Consider the following 18,134-nt stretch of genomic DNA (forward strand, 5'->3'; position numbering starts at 1 on the left):
GGGACAGAGTCCCTCAAGTTATAAACCAAACTCCCCGCTTTACATAGTTCTGGGAGTTGATGCTATAGGTGCAGACCCATACGGTACGGTGAAGGTGAATTTTAAAATGCTCCCACCGAAACCGAGCCCTAGACCAGCGGGTACCTTCTCTCCAGCCCCAACACCCCCAGGGCCAGAAGAATACCTGGGACGAGGTAAGGTAGTCACAGTAGACTACACTCAGTTGAAACCATTAGACGTGATTGAGAGAGCCACAGGTTATAGAGATACTACTCTCCGGCTAGACTGGATGGCTAGACTGCCTGAGAACAGCAGGTGGGGCACTGTGTGGCTTGTGCAGCTGCTAGACCACATCTGTATACTGAATCTGCCCCTCTGTATCCAGAGGATAAATGGGGGTTCAACGGCATGCTCAACTTAACTAAACAGGCAACCCCCACTAACTGTACCATGTTAGCTGGTCTTTTTCCACCCATAGACAATAACACTGTAACTGGTCCCTTTTCCCCCAGGGAACGTGAGAACCTGTTTTAATTTCACCAGGAACTCAGCATGAGTTAACTATGGAGCCACTGACCCAGACTGGTGCAACAGCACTCGCAGTGGCACCAACACAGGTGGGCTTGCGGGCTTGTGCAGGTTTGTACTATTATTGTGGAGGGTATAGATTTTTTGCCAGAATTCCCAATACTGCCATGGGAATCTGTGCCAGGGTAAGACTGGCGGCACCTCTCATAATGGTAGGAGAGTGGAGGGTCAGACCCAGCCTGGTATCTGTAGGACCAATAACACGAAGGTGTAGGTGCCATTGAATAATGAAAGAAATCTGTCAACACTACTCTTAAATTAAAACTGTAAGGGAAAAAAAGCATGTAAATAACTCATTGTCCTGTAATGATAAAACAAAGATTTTTGTCAATTCACAGAAAATATCTGTGACTTTTCTGTTATTTAACTGTTTATCTATTACTTACTTAATTTGGTGTAATATGAAGACCATGGTGACTGTAGGCTTAATATACTGTGGACTGCTACTTTCCTCTGCATGCTTTTTTGTTATCCCGAACACCCTGGAGTGGCTTTATAAATAAAACGTTTTTTTGTCCACCTTTACTTACCACCTCCCTGCCATCAGATGATTAGCTGCTCTCCACCTGATGGAGAAGGACCTCGCTTTCTTTCCTTTCTACACATGGTTACATAAACATCACAGTGAAAACTAAGCATGTTACCTGCAATGGCATTGGATTCCCATGTTGATGTTTACCATAACTTAGTGGAAACCAGCCCAGTCTTCATGTATATCACAGCTGAATATAATTATTATGTTTCTATTCATTCATTTAAAAGCAAAAAAATGGAAAACAATTTTCATGCTTTGATATTTTTTTAATTTAAATGCCATAAAATGGACGCAGAGAGCATTCCAACTTAGATTTGTCAAATTGCACTAAAAATCACATTCACTTTTTGTCATTCTCATCATTCTTTATGTTGATTATAAAAGTAAAACAAAACAAAAAAATCTGTATACATTTCACATATCACATTATCATGAAAAACAAAAACCCAATATTTTGTAATAACAATCTTTGATACAAATCGTACAATTCCTAAAAAAACACAGCAAAACACCAAACAATTCCAGTTTCCACAGAAGTGATCCAAAATATAAGCATGAAATAAAGACAGAAATCTAATTTTCATGGGGTTGATTGCCAATCCTCTCCTGCCTTTTTATGTTTGCTCATTCTGCTCGATGTTCGCGACCAGCCCTTTGGTGTCCACCGCTGCTCGGTTTGGATTGTTGAAGTATAACTTGTTGTCAAAGGTGGATTCTCTCAGGTTGGGGGCAGGTATCCTAGGTATCCTTTTACGGAACAGGAGGAAGGCACCAAGTCCAACTATGGCGATTACAATTAATACTATAGCCACAATGATGCCAGCGGACCCGTGTGTAGTTTCCTGGATGACGTGGGCTGAGGAGGCAAAAACATAGAGTTGGAGCAGTGAAATTACTCAGATTTGAAAACTTAAAAAATATATGTTATATATTTTTATCAACTTACCAACAAATGGAGGCTTTTCTGTAGGTTTAATAACTAAAAATGATAAATCAGTAAATAAATAAATAAATACATACAAGGCTTATTTGAATTTTTTTTTAATTTTTTTTTTAAAAAGCTTATTTAAGTTACCTTTTGGTGTTTTGCAGATGTAAGAAAATGACAATCTGCAGTATGTCGTACTCCACAGACCAGTGTAAGAATTGATGTACACACACGACTCTGACTCTGCCATTCCTGAATTCCAGTTGGTATAGTCCAAAGGGCTGTTATCGATCCACATCCACTTATCTGAAGCAGAGAGACATGTTAATTTATCAATACATATCCAATGTGTCGGTGTGTATATACATGTATATATTACACTGAATTTAACCTCACCTTCATGGGTTTTATACATTCCAATCCAAAAAGTTTTGGCACTGTCCTGGAGAATCTCCACATTCTCTTCTATGAATTTACTCTCAATAGGGTCCTGAATACTCACTAGTGAAGCACCTGATAAACATGATACAACAGTTAAATGTTAAAGGTCATAAACATGGACATAATTCTCTGTTTACATTGAATTATTTGTAACTTACCCATTTTTATACATTCAGTTGAGGCATGGGCCCAGTCTTTGGTCACTGAGCTGAAGAAGGAATAACAATGGCCTCTGAAAGGTATCCATGTTCTCCTGCTTGTTGATTGTGGACAGTCTCCAGGAAGCTGCGGGGGAGCAGTGGGAGCTACAACTGAAAAAGAAGGAGCAGGTTTCTTGCCAGTCTTATGAGCTGCCTGCTAATTATGCAGAGTGTGTGTGTACAAAGTGTAAAAGAGAGAATGTCTCACCTGGTGACCTTTTGCAAAGGGAATAATAGGTATTGGTACATGGTGCAGTCTTCCATGTTTTGTCCACGTCTACATACACACAGGCGTAGTTATGTTTAGGTTCATTTTTGCCCCATTTGGTGTAAGACAGAGCCCAGTTATCCACCCACTTGAAGTGAAAACCAGTCTGTGAAAGAATGAAATTGATGAAAACTGACACAGAGCTAGAAACAAGGTCAAAATCTCAACTTGAAATCCTGCTTGAACCAGCAATAAGCTGTAACAGGTAGACCCCTACCACATTGCTGTTGAGGCCAATCCACAAAGGCTCGTTGAGCTTGAGAATCTGCAAGGTGGCGTATGCGTGTGCTACGGGGCTCAGGATGCTAGCCAGCTCTGCATCATCTGCTTGGCACTGCCTCCTGGCCTCATCCCAGCGCATTTTCTGGGTCACCACTTTGTAGGAGTCATTGCCAAGCTTGTAGAAGGTCTTTGGTGACACAGTGGTGGGTTTGACAGCAATTTGTGAATCTGAGTAAATGACACACATTAGCTGGTAATCATAGTCACAAGAAATGTCTACGTAAGGGCTCTGTAACTCAAGTTTGACTACACAAAATGTAACTATATTCCACTTTGCTTTTACATCCCTCCTGTTTCTCTCATTGTTTTCACTTCTGTTTGATTACTTGCTCCTGTGCATTGACCTTCTTCCACCTGTTTTTCATCCTCAGCAGCCCCCTGTGTATACAGGGATGATCTGATATCGTCGTGTTGGTGTTGTTCCCAGATCATCATGAAAATGTTGTTCCAGGTTCAACATTGCAAGTGACCAATCACATTGTTGTGACGTTATTCTTTTGCGCGTCAAGCCATTCGTGCATTTATGAAATTCCAATGTTGCAAGGACAATATCAATTCTGCTTACCGTTTATTAAAGGGTTAGGGTTAGGGTTAGGATTAGGGTCAGGGTCCGTTGAGCGGTGGACAGAGGCGGTTTCTCGCAGCTTAAGTACAGTTTTTTGTTTTACGGTGGTTTTTCCCGAAGTCGCAAAAGTATGACGTCACAACATTCTGATTGGTCACTTGCAATGTTGATCCTGGAACAACATTTAGTATGATGATCTGGGAACAACACCAACACGACGATATCAGATCATGCGTGTATACAGAGTCCTGTTTTGACCCCGTCTTTTTTTGTCAGATCATCTGTTTTGCTTCTGGTTGTGCTTCCTGTTTGGCTCCTGGTCATTCTCTGTGTGTTTTTCTTTTGTTTTTCATGCCGCTGTACTGCTCTGCAGTGTAATGGACACATTTCTGTTGTAATGTCTGTTTCAACATCATGATTCAGCGTCCTCTCAACTGCCATCATTCAACAATTAATGACAAGTCACACTTTTAAATAATTTAAATGTTGAAATCATTTTTGATTATGCTGGGTATTGTTAAGCTAACTGTAAACTGATTGTTCTGATTGGCTGACTGTTACAAACAACAGGCTTGAACTGCTTGGCATAGGGCTATTGTGGCCATAGGCAACATGACCATATTAGGGTTAGTCACTGACATCACACAGATCCAAGAGTTAAAAAAGTTGTCTGAAGCTTGATCTTGTGACTCATAGAGATAAGCTGCATAATACATTTGTATAAACAGTATATATAAGAGAAAATAAGGATAATACAGAGCGCCTTTAAATTTAACAGCAGGCTTTACTGATAGTGTGGCCTCATTAGTTTATTACTCACCAATTTTTCTTTTACAGATGAAGCCATATTCTGACTGACAGTCAGCCACCTTCCAGTATCCAGTTTTTCTGGCACTGGTGCCTATCATGATGACACAGTCATAGGACTGTCAAGCAGAAAAAAAAGGTTTTATGATGACAGTATGCTGACATTTCTTTTTTCCGACCGTTTGAGTAAGTAAATGTTTGCCTTACAGTCTTACATAAATATTACCACTGGGGCATGCACACATAATCTGTGTAATCACTGTGTGATGGAGGCAGAATGGCTGGTGTAGTAAAAGAGTTTACAGATTTACTTATTTAACTAAAAGTAGATACAAGTGGTGCTGGTTAGGTTAACTGATGACTCTAAATTGGCTGTGAGCACGGTTGTCCACCTCTCTGTGTCTGTTCACCCAGCAAAGGCCACTGTGTGCACCACCTCTGACCCTGTGACTGCTGGGATAGGCTCCTGAACTCGATAACTGGAAACATAGCTGCAGTTGTTTTTTTCTTTCTATATTACTGATTATGAAACAAAGATTTTAAATATTGTATATATTCTTTAGACCAGCGGTCCCCAACCCCTGGGCCTCGGACCGGTACCGGTCCGTGAGTCGTTTGGTACCAGGCCGCGAGAGTTGAGGCTCAGGTGTGAAATGTATGGTTTTCAGGGTTTTTCTCGGTTTTCAGCGTTATTCTGTTATCGTTTTTATTGTTAACTCGGTTTTCCTGGGTCTTTTCACGTGTGTTATGAATAAATAGTGGAGCCATTTTTTTCGGTACCGGTACTAGTTTTATTTTGTTGCATTTATCCGCGACACCTTCAAGGCTGGTCCGTGAAAATATTGTCGGGCATAAACCAGTCAGTGGCGCAAAAAAGGTTGGGGACCGCTGCTTTAGACCAAACCTTGACTTGGAAGGATGGGATAACAAAGAAATACAACCATTTCAGCAATTAAAAGTGATCTTTTGAATATCATACTTCTTCCTAAATCCTGTGCTAAGGTGACTGGGACCATCTGGGACACATACATGTACCATACTGTTTAACTAAACTGTTTATTTAATATTAGCTGTCTGGATCGGCAGCATTCAGTCTAATTCAATCTGTTTACTAAATTAAAGCACGTGACAGACAGAAAAAAAAAATCCCAGAAAAATAAATCAGTGAATAACCTCATGAAAATATTTTCCTGGAGTTGATGGTGCTGGCTCCCCTATGGCCCAGTTGGTGTATGAAATGGTTTTCCCATCTGTCCACACAAAGCGCATGTCCCAGTTGACATCATTCATACCAATCCAAAAATCTTCCCGGTAGTTCAGCATCTGTGTTGTTAGGAAAGCTAGAAAGGAATGATCAACAATTGCAATGTAATTTAGTGACACATGAAAATCAAGATGGAATCAGATGGAAATTAGCCCAAGGCTATAATCTGACATATTTACATTTATTAAAATGTTCATTAATATGTATTGCCCCTCTTTCTAAAAATAAAATAAATAAATAAAATAACCGATATGTTTAAACATGAACTGCACTTTGCAACACTCCTGTCACTCACCTTGCTCTTTCTCACTGGTTATAGAAAGCAGATTTCCTCCCTGGTTTATGCAGTGTGTCCTGGCATCGTGCCAGTTTTTGTTAATCCCCACAACAAATTTGTAGCACTGTGTAAATAAAATCTAATTAGGACGTTTATACTAAAATAACAAATGGGAAGACATCAACTTGGCCAGGATATTTTGCTATACTTTTTATTTATTCATTAATTTATTTATTTGTTTAATTAAAGACATTCACCTGGAATAATCTGTGTGTAGTACATATATATTTACCTTTCCTTGGAAAGCTAGCCACTCTGGAGCACATCCTCCTATGGGAGCTGTGGTCGGGGCCATTGTTGTATTGATAAAACTGTTGCTTCTCTTACATATCGAAGGAAGCTCAATACCACAGTTGATATCATTCCAGTACCCTAAATGCGAACAATTTACAGAAAATGATGAATTGAATTAAATTTCAAATCATTTCAAGGGATTTAGGGGTTAATTTCTTAGCTAACATTTACCATAAATTACAATATGGATTTTCTCTGTATTAGACTCACCCATGCTGTTGTACATAGTCACACAGTTTTCATCATTGTTGGCAAAGTTGGGCTCATTGCGTTCCCATGCGGTGTAAGTTACAGGGGTGCCATCAAGCCAGCTTAAAATGAAAAGTACAGAATTAACAAGTGATCAAGAAATCCTAAACATTTGATAAAGGTTGTTTGTAAACAGCTAGTGTGTTTTTCTGGTAAATAATGCATTTTGATTTACCTAAACGATTTATCTAAATTCACTATCAGGCCGATGTAGTACTGTCCTTCTGTTCCTCTAGAAATCTGTTGAAACATAAAATGAGACTTTATATCAGGAGGAAAAGGAAAAAGAGACTCTGTGGATTTTAGAATTTAAAGAAAATGCACAAAGGTGCTGATTTGAGTTATCAGGTTTGGAAATAAATTCTATATTTCTTGCCTGTTTCCAAAGGAACTTTCTCTCGCTCTCTCCTGTGATGACTACAAGTTCACCAAAGTTTTTTTTGCAGTAGGCTCTGGCTGCTTCCATACTCTGTTTGTTCATGTTCACGTAATACTGGCTGTCGTTGTATAGAAGCCATCCATCATCTGTGGTGTTGTATTCTGCAAAGAGAACAAAAACAGTCATTGGAAGTTCAGTCATACCAGCAGCTTTGTGATTCTTTAAGATGAGTTATGAAAAGAAAAAAGCCAGAAATATTAGAGAATCCTTAGGGTTTAGCCTCCAAGAACCATAAATAAATTAATGAGGTATACATTTACATTTCAGACCAATCAATGTAATAGCAGAGGGCATCGTTGAATCTAGACAGAAATAGTGTCTCAACTGACCTACACTGTATTTCTCAGTGAAATAGAAAGATCTGTTGAATCAACTAGACTTTTCTCTGGAACAATAATTAAACTTACCTTGTACAGATATCACAGGCTCGGGGTTGGGAGTCACACCTGACAATAAATAAACGAAACCCACAAATATTACCAAGCTTTAATTTAACGCCAAATGTTTGGAAATATGGCTCTGTGTGAGCTGAAATTCTAAGATAAGATCAGCCTGTCTCACCTTTGCTTAACTGGCAAATCCAGCTATTGTAGGCATCACAGTGTCGATCATTCCACCTCATTCTCAAATTAGGATCCATCTCTGTACAGTGCTCGTTGTCATTGTGGTTATTTGGTTCTCCATAGTTCCAGTACTCAAAGTCAAGCTAGGTCAAAGTTTTTAGAAAGATACATAATTAGACAGGAAAGGAGAGCAGTAATAATTAAAGCTTTTCCTGATTGTTCTGAATTTCTACGTACCGGTGATCCATCACTCCAGACAAAACCTCCATTGGTTCCCTGTAAGCTGAGGCCTATCCAAAATTTTTCACTGTAGTAGAGAAAACTGTATGAAAGTAAAAAACACAAGCACTGATTATCTGACTTGTTGATTTACCCAGTATGAATTCTGAGATATGCAAGCTGTTAGCTAGTGCAAGTAAACATACTTGAGCGGTCTCCATTCCTGTTGACTGTGGAAGCTTATGAGGTCACCGCCAATGGCCCTGCAGAAGTCCCGTGCTTCAGACCAAGTCTTCTTTTCCTCTTGACGTTTCTTGTACACCTTTATTAAGGAGAAAAAAGGGGGGAAAAGTGTTTTATTACTGAAATGGCTCAAATTTGTTATTGTTCTTAAGTTTGTGCTCCTACTTTGAGACATTTGTTCCCTTTGCCGACTGGGGTCCACTCAGAAGCACAAGTCGCAGCCAGAGTGGTGGGTGGAGCTGTTGTTGTCTGCACACCCTCAGCACGTTTCTTGCAAATATACTTCTCCTTGTTACTGCAGCTGACAACATCCCATAGTCCAGCAAAAACTCCAGTTGTCATGGCAACACATCCTTGTTTTCTGTCTTTTATTAGAGTAAGGTAAAAGGCATAAGGATTAGATTCAATCAAATACATGAAAGAAACTATGTTGAGCATAACTTCTCATTAGTGATCATGAATTACACGACAATGATTATCATGACAGCATACTCAGAACAATGGCAAAGACCAAGTGAAGTGAAGAAGGAGAACTGTAGATTGGGAAGGTCTGTCTCTAAACAACTGCAGATTCCGAGATTATCAGTTTAAATTATTTAGCTTAAGTACAAGTTATTCAGCTGTGTCACCACATTGCCAAAATCTGGAAGAAGACCCTAACTTTCTCCCTCAATTGAGAGGAAATTTAGTTAGTTCAGGAACAAGCTAGGAACCACCAAGACTGAATCTTGACATGAACTGGAAACTGCTGTAATCCCAGTTTCACTGTCAATAGTGAAGCCAGTTTCAAAAATCAGCACCTTCAAGCTCGACTGAAATTTGAAGCTGTCCACTATTCAGCCAAAATAATAGGAGTAAAGGTGAGGAGTAAATTAAGAACACTGTATCAACTGCCAAGCATGGTGGTGGTAGCAATATGCTCTGGGACTGTTTTGCTGACAATGGTTCTGCTACATTACACAAAGGGTGAATTCTTCCAAATTGTACAACTTCTCCTCAAATCATTGGCTAGATGGACACAAACTTGGACACAAATGGGTATTCCAACAGGACAGTGATGCCAAACACACATCAAAACTGACTCTGGATTGTAATAAGTTAAAGAGTGTATAAGGTTAAAGAGTGTACCTGGCATTCCCACATTGAAATTAGTGAACGTGACCGCTCTTTCAGTCGTCCATTTGAACATGTTTCTGTCTTCTGTGTTGGATAAGCCTGTCCAGAAGTACTTCTCTGGTCTCAAGCCCACCAAACTGACCAGAAAAGCATTCTCATATCTGCATGAAAACATACACCAACAGAACGTTTGGCATACGTGTGACATTTCTACATTAAAATTAAGTGTGGAATAGTTGTAAAGTCCAAAACAGACATACAAATTTTCATGTCATGGTTCAGTACTGTCCATAGTAGTCTGATGAAGGCTCTAATATTAAAGGATTTTTATGTAAAAGTAGGCGATCACGATCAAGTGATCAGAGCTCTAGTAAAGCTACCCTTGTCCAGGTATTTCTTTTGCAATCCCCTGTAAAAAAAATAAACAAAAAGAAAAACTGAAGAAAGAACTGAAACCATGTTCCTCAAGAATTGAGCAATGATATGAGCGAGGACTGTGCAATCCAATTTTAATCTAGTTTAAACTTCTAATGACTACGTAAATGAAAATTATTGCACAATATTGAAAATGCATGGTCCACCAATGGAACAAAAAGCAAAGGTGGTGCAGGCCCACCACCCGCAGGAGGCACCGTAGGGGCCGGGTGCATTGTGAGCCGGGTGGCGGCCAGGAGGGGAGGACTGATCCCCGGCTACCAAGACTGGCAATTGGTACACGGAATTTCACCTCTCTGGTGGGGAAGGAGGCTGAGTTAGTGCATGTGGTTGAGAGGTACCGGTTAGATATAGTCAGGCACACATCAACGCACACCTTGGGCTCTGGAACTAGCCTCCTGGAGAGGGGCTGGACTCTGTCTGGAGTTGCCCCTGGTGAGAGGTGGCGGGCCAGGGTGGGTATCTTGGTATCCCCTCGGCTTGCTGCCGGTATGTTGGGGTTTCTCCCAGTGGACGAGAGGGTTTGTTCCCTTCGCCTTCAGGTCGGGGAACGAGTCCTGACTGTCGTCTGCGCTTATGCGCCGAGTGGCGGTTCAGAGTACCCAGCCTTCTTGGAGTCCCTGGGTGGGGTACTGGAGGGTGGTCCTCCTGGGGACACTGTTGTTCTACTGGAAGACTTCAATGCTCAAGTCACGTGTTTTGTTATTGGACTTCAGCGGGTGGTGGCTGAAGCAAAAACTCGGGTGTGGGAGGATTTCGGAGAGGCCATGGAAAAAGACTTTCGGACTCCCTCGAAAAGATTCTGGCAAACCGTCAGGCGACTCAGGAGGAGAAAGCGGTGTTCTACCTGCACTGTTTATAGTGCGGGTGGAGTGCTGCTGACTTCGACTGAGAAAATTCTCTGGTGGTGGAAGCAATACTTTGAGGACTTCCTTAATCCCACTGGCACGTCTTCCGTGGAGAAAGCAGAGTCGGGGGATGAAGGGGATGACCAGCCAATCTCTGCGGGCGAGGTCACTGAGGCAATTAAACAACTCCTTGGTGGCAGAGCCCCTGGGGTGGATGAGGTCCGCCCCGAGTTTCTGAAGGCTCTGGATGTTGTAGGGCTTTCTTGGTTGACATGCCTCTACAATGTTGCGTGGAGATCAGGGGCAGTACCCCTGGACTGGCAGACCGGGGTGGTGCTTCCCATCTTTAAGAAAGGGGACCGGAGGGTGTGTTCCAACTACAGGGGAATCACAGTCCTCAGCCTCCTTGGGAAAGGCATTCGACCATGTCCCTCGGGGGGTCCTGTGGGTGGTGGTCTAGGATTACGGGGTGTCTGGCCCATTGCTACGGGCCATTCAGTCCTTATACAGCCGTTGCAAGAACTTGGTCCGCATAGCCGGCAATAAGTCGGACTCGTTCCTGGTGGGTGATGTGCTCAGCCAGGGCTGCCCTTTGTCACCAATTCTGTTCATTATTTTTATGGACAGAATTTCTAGGCATAGCCAAGTGGTGGAAGGTTTTCACTTGGGTGGTCTCAGGATCTCATCTCTGCTTTTTGCAGATGATGTGATTCTGTCGGCTTCATCTGCTGATGGGGTTCCAGCTCAAATTGGAACGATTCGCAGCCGAGTATGAAGCAGTGGGAATGAGAATCAGCACCTCCAAATCTGAGGCCATGGTCCTCAGCCGGAAAAGGGTGGAGTGCCCACTCCAGGTTAGGGACGAGTTCCTGCCCCAAGTGGAGGAGTTTAAGTATCTCGGGGTCTTGTTAACAAGTGACGGGAGAAGGGAGCAGGAGATCGACAAACGGATTGGTGCAGCGGCCACAGTGATGCAGACACTGTACTGGTCTGTTGTGGTGAAGAGAGAGATGAGTGTAAAAGCAAAGCTCTCAATTTACTGGTCGATCTACGTCCCTACCCACACCTATGGTCACGAGCTGCGGGTAGTGACCGAAAGAATGAGATCTCAGATACAAGTGGCAGAAGTGGGCTTCTTCCAAAGGGTGGCTGGCCTCTCCCTTAGAGATAGGGTGAGAAATTCGGCCATTCGGGAGGGGCTCAAAGTAGACCCGCTTCTCCTCGAGATCGAAAGAAGCCAGCTGAGGTGATTCGGGCACCTGACCATAAAACCTCACTCAGGAGGGACTTCCTAGGTGCCTCCTGGTTTTATGGTTTTATGGGCATGTCCCACCAGGAAGAAGCCCCGGGGCAGAACCAGGACACGCTAGAGAGATTATATCTCTCGGCGACCTGGGAATGCTTTGTTGTTCCCCTGGACAAGCTGGAGGAGGGAGGTCTGGGCTTCTCTGCTTGGGCTGCTGCCCCGGATAAGCTGAACAAAATGGATGGAGAGATGGATGGATATTTGGTATTTGAACTATTACAAAAACATTTAAACATGAAATATACCTATCAGACACATCCACCAGGTTCGCACCAGCCCCTGAGCATGCCTGCTTTGCCTCTTCAAAGGTTTTTTTCTCAGCTCCGATGTTATAACAGTATGAACCAAACCTGATTGATCCCTAAAAAAGGGAGAAAAAATGATGAATAAAGGCTTTTCTGTTAAATTACACCTGTATTTAAAGGAGAGGACATAACTCACAAGCGTGCACCCTTTGTTGACTTCTGCTAGACTGCCTCCAATTGGTTTAGCTGAGGCCTTCTTCTTGCACATATATCCATGGGACTTCTCACACATGTGATCTGCCCACTTACCATCCTGTATAAGAAATACAGAGGGGTCTTAGAGTAGTAACTGTATAACAATATTGATTGTCATTTAGCAAGAATTTGTGCTACCTTTCCTTGAATCAGGACACAGTCCTCTCGGAAGCTGGTGAGATGAGAGGGCTCATCACTCTGCCACTGGGTGAAGGTGACATGTGAGTGATCGGACCATTCAAAGAGCATCTGGTTCTTTTGGTCATTCATGCCAATCCAGAGCACATCTGTCGGCACTGAGGTTTGAAATATAGAGAGACGGAAAGTGGTCATATATGTCTCCTTACTCTTTCAGGCTGTTTTTATAGTAGCACTGTTTAATGAATATGACAAATGTATTTATTTATTTATTTAGTCTGGTTTGCAGGTGCTGCCGGGTATAGGTTGTTACAAAGCTCATACTGTACAACCTAGCTAATGCTATGCTAAGCTAATTAGCGCAAGGCTAGTTTCATATTTTCTCGAAATGTAAAATTATTTCTTTTAATTTATAGGTAGGTATGTAATAGGTAGGCCTATTCTATGTCACGGTAGAGTACTTACTTTCTGATATTTCAGTACTTTAGCAGGATATTGTTATTTGTTGTTATCTTCTTGCACACTTACTGTATCCAGACTGAGAAATAATGAAGCTCTGCTCCTCTATGTTATGTATGCTGGCAAGATCTCCTCCTTCTTTGCGGCATGCAGCTAAAGCATTACTCCACATCTCTGCAGTCCTCACCAGATAGTAGCAGTTTCCTGCATAGTGAACCCAGTGATTGGGGCAAAAGCCAGGCTGTATGGCTGTGGATAGAGACCAGAAGGGCTAAGAACAAACTCTTTGTAGGTTTGTTTTGTAAAGATACGGACTCATAACAAACTGAGATTTACTCGATGGCGGGGGCAGACTGGTAGCGTTTCCTTTACGACAAATGTAACCAAGTTTCTTGCTGCACACGCTGCTCTCCCACTTTGAGGCCTTTGCAGCATTTAGGGTTGCACAGTTTAACCCAGGGTTTGATGATGGATGACCTGTGGGAAGCACAGGTTAGTTAATGCTAAATATAAAAGGGTGTACTTTTGAAGTACTCCAGGTATTTAAAAAACTCAAATAATTCCATGACATATACCAAGACATACTAACCTGGGGCCCAGTTTAAATATCTGAAAGGGTTTCCGTTGCTCCACTGCCATCCACTGTCAAAATCCAAGCTGTTCAGCCCAATCCACAGAGATGAGCCCAAATCATTTGCTAACCCTGTGTCAAAATATGCATTTGAAATTAATGTATCATCAGCAATATAACACAGATGATACAAGGTTGATTATGTACCTGAAATGTATGACTGCTCATGCAGCTCTACGATGCTGAGGAGGTCAGCTCCCTGCTGCTGGCAGCTCTTCCTGGCCTGATACCAAGTCAACACTGACTGAGCGTTTAATTGATACTGAACCCCTGTGACTGGGTCAGTGATCCAGTAGGAGGATGCTAGATTATGGCAAAGACACAAAGCGCTATCAATTATTACACAGCTGGAAATTACTTACATCAGGAAGTTAAATTCATTGAACGCTCCCTGACTTCAGTACACAGTGAGGGATTCAGTTTTTTTTATTACCCTGAATGGTTTGAATATGGACTGAAGACTGGGTGCTATTAGAATTTAAAACAAGTCTGTTTTAATGACACGTTGATATATAACAATGATTCGCGAAGTGTGAGCTGAGGGGTGGGCAGTGAAGGTACTGCAGGTGGTGCTGCAGTAATAAGAGAAATTCAGTTTGAAATTACAAGTATATGCAATTGCATATGTATATAAATGTATTTATTTATATAAAAAGTTAATTAAAACTAGTAATAAGAGGTGGTTAGTTTGTGAAATTATAGTACTGAGGTTTGTGTGGCAGGTGGGCCTTAACACTGACTGGGTAACATTAGCAATTTATAGCCAACAGCCTGTGTTGTTTATGCTTTTTGAATAACATTTTCAAAGAAATACATTGATTTTTCTTGTATTTTGATTAGAAGAAAGATTAAGGATTGGGTGGGCCCAATGGGAGTCTGTGGTTTTTAAGTGGGCCACAGCAGTCTTAATTTTGGGAATAGCTGATACACAGGAACAGAAAGTATCAATAAGAATTTAAAGAACTTAAAGAAAGAAAGTATATAAAGTATGTATTTTAAGAGACATCCTCTACAGCCTTAGATGGGACGGAGCTCTGACTTTATAAAACAGTCTGGTAAGATGAGAGCCATTTATTTTGCTGTTGCTTTCCTGCCTCAGTTTAAGAGCAATGCCAGGGGAAACTTAAGCCTGTGAAAAGAGGAAACAGAGGACAGTGCCGTGTTGACAGTCCATGAGAGGAAGAGGTGAGAAAGGGTCAGAAAATAAGCCTGCAGCACTGAATTCTTCATAAAAAAATCTATTTTTTGTGCATGATTTGATAAAAGTAACCATGGAGGGATTTCTGTCTTCATATTATAGATGTAAAGTGGACTGGATCATCTGTAACCATCCTTCAGGTTAAAGAGATTTTTCATTCCTTACCTCTGGTTGGACAAAATCCCCATTTTCCCACTTTATCATAATCTCTCTCTGTGGCACACCACAGCTGTCCATCCGTACGACCGTCTTTAGTGCATTCGGCGTACCACTTCTCGTGGAACTTAAAAGGGAACTGACAAGCGGCTCCAAAAGCATTTCCTCTTAGTGTGAATATCTCTGCGGAGACACAAATAATGGAGACATGCAGTCATTTCACCAGCATGTGATTGATAATTATGAGAGTTTGCCTCCCAACTTTTTAGGGTTCCTTTCTTAAGGTTTTAGAACTTCATTCAATTGATTTCAGCCAATTTACCCTCAAGTTTGTTTACTGATGCTGGGCGAGAAGGAGCAGTGTTCGGTTTCTTGCCCTGGTTAAGGTCAGTCATTTAAATTTAGAAAATGGACTTGTGCTTGTAATGGACATGTTCCCATGATGAAAACAGATTTTTTCCAAAATACTCCAAAATGTTGGGAAGTGCTGCAAAAGTTGCAAATGGTAAGTAAGAATCACTGCAAATCACTCCAAACCAGAAGTACATTAAAGTGTGCAAACTCATACTTGTAATTTGCAAATAGGTTGTCAGGTGTGATAAATGAGTCTAAAGTTTTATCTTGACCTGAATGTGATGGTGGATGTTAAAACTTAATACAGCTTTTGGTTGTTTGAGTTACCAAGCTTTAAAAAGTGTGGGTTTTTCACCTATCCATGATGGATTCCAGTTATACAGTTGAGACTTGCTGTCTCTGCTGTGCACAGAGAGTGCCTTCATAAGCACTGCTTATTATCTGTGCTGCACTGACAATTATGCAGTCTCACCAGCGATCTCTGACTGTGCTCACTTTTAGTAAGAACAGCAAGTTTCTCTACAGCTGTAACCAGCTCCCTTCTAGTCCAAGAAAAACTTTCTAAAAATTATACCTGCAGTTTAAAACATAATTTTGTAATGCTTAAATCCTCAAATGCTACATTCCAAACAATGACGTATTCTAACACGTGCTAAAACATTCATACTCTGTCCAAATATTTAAAAAGAAGGGGGAAAGAATAAGAACTATGTTACTTTCCATAGACAACTACAAAATCCTCAATAAATATTATTATAGCCAAGCCAAATTTTGTACTCAGATCAGATAAAAAAAACCTTCCACATACTTTCAGATATTTAGATGGTAAATGTAAGTTCATCTGTAGCCATAGCACTTTTTTAACCTGGTTTACTTTGTACAGATTATAATATTTTGCATTTATAATTTTAATGGAAGAATGAACTATATTATTGTTCTTTACAAATTCCTAAAAACAACAGCTTTAAAGCATGCATTGTTCATGGACCTTCTAAAACACATTTCTAAACTTTCTACAAAGCTAAAGCACACTTGAGTTTAGCTATCTTTGTAGGCTCTTGTACCCATCATTCCTACCTCGTCTCTGTCAGTGCACCCCAGGGTGGCTGTGGCTACAATGTAGCTTGCCATCACCAGTGTGTGAATGTGTGTGTGAATGAGTGAATGACTGGATGTGTAAAACGCTTTGGGGTCCTTAGGGACTAGTAAAGCGCTGTACAAATACAGGCCATTTACCATTTACCATTTACCTTGATATCCCTTTGAACAGAGGTCCCCCTGAGTGCCATATATCCTCCAGCGACTCCAGATCCCTGAACCTTTGTAGATCATGACACTTTTCTCATTGCGATTGCCCCAGTTTAAGTGCAGGTCCTGGTCTTTTAGGCCAAAGAGGGTATCGTTCTTACACTGCCAATGCTGGAGGTCATTGCTCTCATCACATTCCATGAGCTGCACCTTCACCCAGTCCTTTATCGCTGTAGTACCCAAACACAGCTTGAGAGACAAACTGAGGAGACGAGACTCAGAGACCCATCGGAACTGTTGATCTTTGGCATGAGGCTCACAAGCAGCCACTGTTATAGAGGTGGCACTCTCCACCTTTATGCACTTGTTGTGATCTTCATTGAAGATCAGGAAGCTACTTGTGTCTGGAGCAGAGCAAAAAGAAAATTCAGCAACACATTCACATGGCATATGTTTTTCAAATGAAGCCACAAGTGTATTAGCCAACAAAAATGTTTCCATGTTACATACCTATATCAGCGGTGATGCAGAGGACTTGAAGGACACAGAGAACCACAGCAAAATTTAAACAGGGCAACATTATCCTTGTGTAGTTTGCAGTTACTGTTGGACGAGGCTGTAGCAGAGATTTCCCGTCATGAGCAAAGGGGTCTGGTGTATGCAAAGGTGTGTGACATGGAGCAACAGTGGTACAGAGACTCAGTGCCTTCCCTTTTTAATCAGACAGATGGATATCCTGTCACATGAGTAGTTATGCCTGGTCAAACTCCTGGAAGTTCCACAAGCTTTGCAGCACTTTTGGCAGGGTAGGCAGGAAGTAGGAAACAAACAATCTAACCTTTCCATTCAGCAAGAAAAGGAAAGTCAGCTTAATGTGTCAGGTAAGACTCATAATGAAAGCAAAAGGGTTTGTTTGTTTTTTAAATGTCGCAAAGCACCCTTTTCAGGATTAATTCCCTTTATTGACTTCATCGTTGACTTTAAACTGTTGTAAATAGACATTATGTGCTAAAAATGTGCCTGGAGCTTGAACCCTGAGAGCAGATTGCATTGTGCAAGACTAAATTGAGATTCAAAGGGAGATTGAGAAGAACAGGATTGCAGTGAGGACCTGAGCAATATAATGAGGTTTGTAGCACTTTGTTGATGTATGTTTTTGCAGGATAGTACTATGAGGCTTTAGTTGAAGAGTAGAGCAATGACACCAATCAGAAGACAGAGAGGACAAGAGGAAATCCTGCTTCCTATTGGGGGAAATGAGTGGCACTTTGACCACTTTGGTTCCAAACTGCAGAAACACCAAGTTATGGTGCTTAGACTAATAGAAGTTTCTTAAATGTTCAAACTGAACTTCTGTCAGGAACACAATAGTCATACAAAATGAAGAATGACTGTGGTAGCTTTCAACTTTGTTCATTTGTCATGACACTGAATAGAGTTTTAAAGATTTTTTTAAATTAAAATAACCTGGACTTTACATTTACTATATGTCTTAATCCTTGGTTTATCTGATGAATCTGAGT

General features: G+C 41.3%; 1 protein-coding gene across 1 annotated transcript; it reads right to left on the bottom strand.

The window, feature by feature from the left end:
* Window positions 1–1,374: 1,374 nt before the first annotated feature.
* On the bottom strand, window positions 1,375–17,284 carry LOC116329231 (macrophage mannose receptor 1-like). The gene is made up of 30 exons (XM_039617212.1): window positions 17,122–17,284; window positions 16,614–17,015; window positions 15,019–15,192; window positions 13,803–13,958; window positions 13,614–13,727; window positions 13,361–13,501; window positions 13,094–13,273; window positions 12,566–12,723; window positions 12,369–12,485; window positions 12,173–12,288; window positions 9,351–9,499; window positions 8,388–8,587; window positions 8,186–8,301; window positions 7,998–8,082; window positions 7,759–7,903; window positions 7,605–7,643; window positions 7,135–7,298; window positions 6,934–6,998; window positions 6,720–6,820; window positions 6,448–6,587; window positions 6,174–6,279; window positions 5,788–5,954; window positions 4,628–4,733; window positions 3,178–3,410; window positions 2,901–3,066; window positions 2,651–2,803; window positions 2,448–2,564; window positions 2,199–2,357; window positions 2,070–2,102; window positions 1,375–1,979 (listed from the first exon to the last, which is right to left on the bottom strand). The coding sequence occupies exons 1-30, from the start codon at window positions 17,189–17,191 to the stop codon at window positions 1,738–1,740; spliced, it is 4,314 nt and encodes a 1,437-aa protein (XP_039473146.1). The 5' UTR covers window positions 17,192–17,284; the 3' UTR covers window positions 1,375–1,737.
* Window positions 17,285–18,134: the final 850 nt, after the last annotated feature.

Source organism: Oreochromis aureus, linkage group 9 (genome assembly GCF_013358895.1).
Source record: "Oreochromis aureus strain Israel breed Guangdong linkage group 9, ZZ_aureus, whole genome shotgun sequence".
NCBI lineage: Eukaryota > Metazoa > Chordata > Actinopteri > Cichliformes > Cichlidae > Oreochromis > Oreochromis aureus.